This window comes from Carlito syrichta, unplaced genomic scaffold, assembly GCF_000164805.1.
Source record: "Carlito syrichta isolate Samal-C Ts95f unplaced genomic scaffold, Tarsius_syrichta-2.0.1 Scaffold313184, whole genome shotgun sequence".
Taxonomy (NCBI): domain Eukaryota; kingdom Metazoa; phylum Chordata; class Mammalia; order Primates; family Tarsiidae; genus Carlito; species Carlito syrichta.
Window position 1 is genome coordinate 962,108 of NW_007257280.1, and position 6,269 is coordinate 968,376.

The 6,269-nt window shown below is 43.6% G+C and overlaps 1 protein-coding gene across 1 annotated transcript in view; it reads left to right on the plus strand.

Moving 5' to 3' along the window:
• Positions 1-6,269, plus strand: part of LOC110596726 (MAP7 domain-containing protein 3-like) — a 43,635-nt gene that overhangs the window by 14,827 nt on the left and 22,539 nt on the right. Inside the window, 1 exon segment of the mRNA XM_021718659.1 lies at positions 4,011-4,084. Coding sequence (XP_021574334.1) covers positions 4,011-4,084 — 74 coding nt within the window.

The window sequence follows — 6,269 nt, forward strand, 5'->3', positions numbered from 1 at the left end:
GGTCGAGGCTGCGGTGGGCGGGAGTGGCCACTGCACTCCAGTCTGGGCAACAGAGTGAGACTCCAACTCAAAAAATAAATAAATAAATAATAAATAAATAAATAATTAGCCAGGCGTGGTAGCGCGCGCCTATAGTTCCAGCTATGGAAGGCTGAGGCGGAAGAATGACCGGAGCCCATCAGGTGGAGGCTGCAGTGGCCGAGAGCGGCCACTGCACTCCAGTCTGGGTGACAGAGTGGGACTCCAACTCAAAAAAATAAAAACTAAAAAATTAAAAAGACAGTTGACTGGATAAGGAAAATGTGGTACATGTACATGATGGACTACTATGCAGCCGTAAAGAAAAACAAAATCATGTCCTTTATAGCAACTGGAGACCATCATTCTTTTTTTCTTTTTTTGAGTTGGAATCTCACTCTGTCGCCCGGACTGGAGTGCAGTGACCGCTCCCAGCCACCGCAGCCTCGACTTGCTGGGCTCCGGCGATCCTTCCGCCTCAGTCTTCCAAGTAGCCGGAATTACAGGCACGCGCTACCACGCCCGGCTAATTTTTTATTTATTGTAGAGATGAGGTCTCGCCAAGTTGCCCCGGCGGGTCTCGAACCCGCAGGCTCAGGCAATCCACTCACCTCAGCCTCCCAAAGGCACGGGATTACAGGCTGAGCCACCGAGCCCGGCCTATCCAGTTCACTTTCTATGGGCATCTGGTTTGATTCCCTGTGTTTGCTATTATGAATAGTGCTGCAATGAACATACATGTGCAAGTATCTTTTTGGTAGAGCGATTTATATTCCTCTGGGTGTATTTCCACAAGTGGGATTGCCGGATCGTATGGTAGCTCAATTTTTAGTTCATTGAGAAAACGCCTCACTGCTTTCCACAAAGGCTGGATTAGTTTACATTCCCACCAACAGTGTAGAAGCATTCCTTTTTTTCTGCAGCCTGACCAACACCTGTTGTTTTCAGACTTTTTAATGACAGCCATTCTGACCAGTATGAGGTGATATCTCATTATAGTTTTGATTTGCATTTCTCTGATGATTAGTGAGGCTGAACATTTTTGCATATGTTTGTTGGCTGCTGGAATGTCTTCCTTTGAGAAGTGTCTGTTCCTGTCCTTTGCCCACTTTTTAATGGGGTTGTTTTTTTCTTGTCAATTCCTTTAAGTTCCTTGTAGATCCTGAATGTTAGGCCTTTGTTGGATGCATAGCTTGCAAATATTTTTTTTCCATTCTGTAGGTTGATGTTCAGAATACCATGTAGTCTCAAATAAAATGATGATTAATGAATTGCAATGTATAAATATGGATAAGATTCCTTTCATCCACACAGCTTCCAAACATTTAGATCATCACTCAAAGCAAAGAGCCATTCCCTCTGTCATGGAGACATCTGAGTTTGCAACATAATACACTGGGGGTTGAGAATAATGGGTGAGGGGGCATGGTCTACTAGGAACCTGACCAAGTTCCCTGGGAAACATCTCTCTCAATTCACAGAGGAATTTCTTCATTTCACTTCCTGGATGTCTTTACTTTTTCTTCCTTCATCTAACTAGCTCATTTTAAAATGTAGTTGGGTTCATTCATGTACTGTCCTGTGTGTGTTGTATTAGATTCTGTCACAGGGAATTGTGGTACAAAATGTCATTGGACATCCCTGCTGCACCTCTCTGTATTGTGATACGCTTCCCTAATTGTGACGCTTACTGATAATGTCATGGTAATACCTTGACTTTCGATGTACCCTAAGGCAAAGGATCCAGGATGTACGTGACACTAGATCTTTTTTTTTTTTTTTTTTTGAGTTGGAGTCTCACTCTGTCGCCCAGACTGAAATGCAGTGGCTGTTCCGGCCACCGCAGCTGCGACCTGCTGGGCTCCGGAGATCCTTCCGCCTCAGACTTCCTAGTAGCTGGAACTACAGGCGCGCACTACCACGCCCGGCTAATTTTTTTGATTTATTGTAGAGATGAGGTCTCGCCAAGTTGCCCAGGCGGGTCTTGAACCCGCGGGCCTCGAACCCGCGGGCTCAGGCAATCCACTCACCTCAGCCTCCCAAAGGCGCAGGATTACAGGCTGAGCCACCGAGCGGGGCTGACACTACATCTTTATTAGAATCTCTAATATTTCGCATCATCAAAGTGCAATGGTATTAAGTACTCAACTGTAATTGACACCACACTAGACATTATTCGGTACATTTCCTCAGGAGTAGATGTTATACAAATAATAACACTTATGGAATCAGAAACTCTGGGAATGGGGCCCAGCAATCTGTGTTTTAACAAATCATCTCAACTCCTCTTTTCTTCTCATTTTCTCCCATCTGGGTTTTACCAATGTTTAGCTCTATGAGAAATTCCAAAGTGTCTTTAAAGGGCATTCTTGATATTTTGTGCTTTTTGGCATTCCATGAAGCTTCCCTTATATTGCAGGCCTGTATTTAGAATGTGAAGGCACAGCCCATGTTTGCTCTACTTTATTTGAAGTCAAGAAAAAAAAATGAGGACTTTTTTTTGCCCTTTAATAATTTTAAGTCTAGACCTTTTCAACACTAGAGTGGCCATTCAAAATATTTTCATTTCTTCCTCCTTCAATACCCAGGGAGACTTCTAGTACTCTCTTTCATTCATACAACAAACATTTCTTACAGGATAACCAGTGTGATAAATGGGGTACAGTTTCCTTACACATGTATATTAAAATCAAACCCAAGAACTCAGCATTTATTGTCTCACGATCCTTTCTAGAAGGAATCCTGATTAAGAGAAGTCTTATTTATCTCCATTGCAAGACATATATTAAACACCAATTTTTAATTTTTTAAAAATTTTAAAGATGTGGGGTATAATTCAGGGTTAGGTATACAAACGTTGACTATTCAGGTACCCTTGTTGATGAGGTGTGCCCCTCCCTCCCCTAGCAGTTTCCCTCATCTGCCAATCCTATCCCTCCTCCCCTGGCAGTTACCCACTACTGCCAATCCCCTTCTCATAGAATTATGATAATTTTTCAAAGTCTGCTTGTGAGTGAGAACATATGGTATTCTGTCCTTCGTTTCGGTGATAGATCACTGGGTATGATCAACTCTAAATGCGTCCAAGTTGCTGCAAAGTCCATATGTTTGTCCTTCTTTATGGCGGCATAATATTCCATTGTATACATGTTTTTAATACAGTCCAGCTTCAATGGGCAGCATGGTGGGTTTCATGTTTTTGCTATTGTAAACACCAATTTTCAGTGGTTTCTTATTCAATAGTTTGAGTCAATTTCACTAAAGGCTATACTGATACTTGGGTTGGAAGATACAGTTGTGTAACTATCTTACCAATTAGATAACACAACGTTGAAAAGGCTCAGTAGCCAAAGTGTGGGAATTAGATCAGAGAAGAAGTGGAAGATACAACATTCACTAGGACGAGTCCAGAATGAAATATCACAGCCAACCTGCAACAGATATTGGGGCAAGAGACAGAGATAACAGGAGAAAGAATGCAAAACTAGAGTCTTGTTTCAACCGCACATATGATGGATAAATCTAACAGGTAGTTCAGGATGGAAATAAAGAACCATCACATGCCTGGTAAACTTAAAACTCACAGTATAGGGTGGTGTACTGTGTGTTGTACTAGGGCTCATCAACTGGTAAACTTGGAGGCCCAGTGGAAGGAGTATGAGCCCTCCAGTCAGATATACATGAACTTGAATCTTGACTCTGCTACTTCCTAGCTGCGCTAACCTTGGGCGGGTTAGTTAACTTCCTAAAGCCTGCTTTCTCATCTGCAAAATGGGGATGGTAAGAGAAGTTACCTCATAAAGTTGTGGTGAGAACTACGTCAAATAATCCTTGTCAACCCTTTAGCACTGTGCCTGCCATTGAGTAGGCATTTGGCAAACGACAGCACTTATGATCTACTAGGAAGTATCCACGATTTACCTACTACATACTCCAAGCATATTGCCACTACTGCCACATCCTACCTCTCTGAGATGTGTTTGAATTTCCAGTTTGAAGGGAAATACCCTTGGTGGCAACTGGAGCCTCTTCTTCCTCTCCTCAGAAGTTCACTGCCCCCACTCTGGTAAGTTCAGTCAATGAAAATCAGCCTCCCACCCCAGGAAAGACCTGTGACTACTCTAAAAGGAGATGGTATAGAGCAGCCTGCTGAAATTAGAGAATGAGTTCACCCTGGTCCTCTGTGCCATGGGAAGTAGGGGAGCTGAAGGATCAGTAGAGGTGGGGGGGGGCAGTGCTCCAGTAAGAATTCTGGACGTGTTAAGACTGCCATCACCCAGGCCGGGCTCGGTGGCTCAACCTGTAATCCCAAGCTTTGGGAGGCCAAGGTGAGTGAATTGCCTGAGCCCACAGGTTCGAGACCCACCTGGGCAACTTGGCAAGATCTCATCTCTACAATAAATCAAAAATTCGCTGGGCGTGGTAGCACGCGCCTGTAGTTCCAGCTACTTGGAAGGCCGAGGCGGAAGGATCGCCGGAGCCCAGCAGGTCAAGGCTGCGGTGGCCGGCAGCGGCCACTGCACTCCAGTCTGGATGACAGAGTGAGACTCCAACTCAAAAAAAAAAAAAAAAGCTGCCATCACCCAAGAAATGACCAGGCCCTGAGCTAAGTCTGTAACTTAAGAGGAAAGAAACTACAGATTTGGGAAAACAAAGCAAAAATATGAATAGATTTGGCAAAAGATGAGTCCAGAATGAAACATCACAGTTAAGCTGCAACAGATAAGGGGCAAGAGACAGAGATAACAGGAGAAAGAATACAAAACTAGAGCCTTGTTTCGACTGCACATATGATGGATAAATCTAACAGGTAGTTCAGGATGAAGAGAAAGAGTCATCACATGGCTGGCAAACTTAAAACTCATACTATAGGGCTGTGGTGATAGCAGTTTAAGTGCAAATTTGCTAGACTTGGCAAGTTCCCTAAATGTTTATTATATGTGAATTCAATTTTTGAAAACTCCATCTTTCAACAGAAACAAATGTGACAATTCCTAGACCTATTATGACTGTGGGTTTTGAATGTTTTTCCTGATGGTGTAAGGTTTAAGGAGAAAAAATAGCCTAGGAGGAAAAAAAAGGGAGCAGGATTTCAGTTCTGTGTTCACTGGGGAGCACATGCTTTCCAAAATACAGGGAGGAGAGGAGAGGAGCCGCCTGGGTTTTTTCCCAGCTCTCAGTCTGTTTTGGTTCCAGAATAGACTCCAGTCTTTCCAAGCTGGCAGCTTTTGGATACAATATTTTTCTGAGAAATGTATAGTCTCCTGGAGGCTCCTTAGGGAGCTGCTGTAGCTCCAAGGAAATGTTTAAGGGTATCTGATACATCACTAGCGTAGAGTCAATGAGATTTGGCGGTCCTGGATGGCAGGGATTACTTCACTGTTGCTTTATCTCCACGCTACTGGGCACAGATCAGGCGGTCAGTAAAAGTTTAATTGGATGACTTACGTACTGAATAAAGGAAAGAATGCTAAATCTCACAGTAACCTACCAAATATGTTAGAGGGAAAGAGGTCTTATCTATAGATTAAAAGACGCTGACCGGGCTTGGTGACTCAGCCTGTAATCCCGTGCTTTGGGAGGCCTAGGTGAGTGAATTGCCTGAGCCCCGCGGGTTCGAGACCAGCCTGGGCAACTTGGCGAGACCTCATCTCTACAATAATAAAAAAAAAAATTATCTGGGCATGGTAGCACACGCCTGTAGTTCCAGCTACTCAGAAGGCTGAGGTGGAAGGATCGCCAGAGCCTAGCAGGTCGAGGTGGCCGGGAGCATGCCACTGCACTCCAGTCTGGGTGACAGAGTGAGACTCCAACTTTAGATAAATAGTAATAAATAAATAAATAAATAAATAAATAAAAGATGCTTTAAAAACATATCAAATCATGTGACTGGACGTGGCTCACACCTGTAATCTCAGAATTTTGGGAGGCCAAGAAAGGAAAATCACTTGAGTCCAGGAGTTTGAGACCAACCTAGACAACATAATAAGACCTTGTCTCTATAAAAAAAAAAAAACAAACCAAAAATTAGCCGAGTGTGGTGGCCTGTGCCTGTAGTCCCAGCTACTTGGAAGGCTGAGGCAGAAGGATCACCTGAGCCAAGGTTGAGGCTGTGGTGAGCCATGCTCATGCCACTGCACTCAAGCCTGGCGATGGTGTGAGAACCCAACTCCAAAAGTAAAAAAATAAACATATCAAATAATGCAGTGCGTGGACTTCCTTTGGATTTTTTTTTTTTTTTTTTTTTGAGG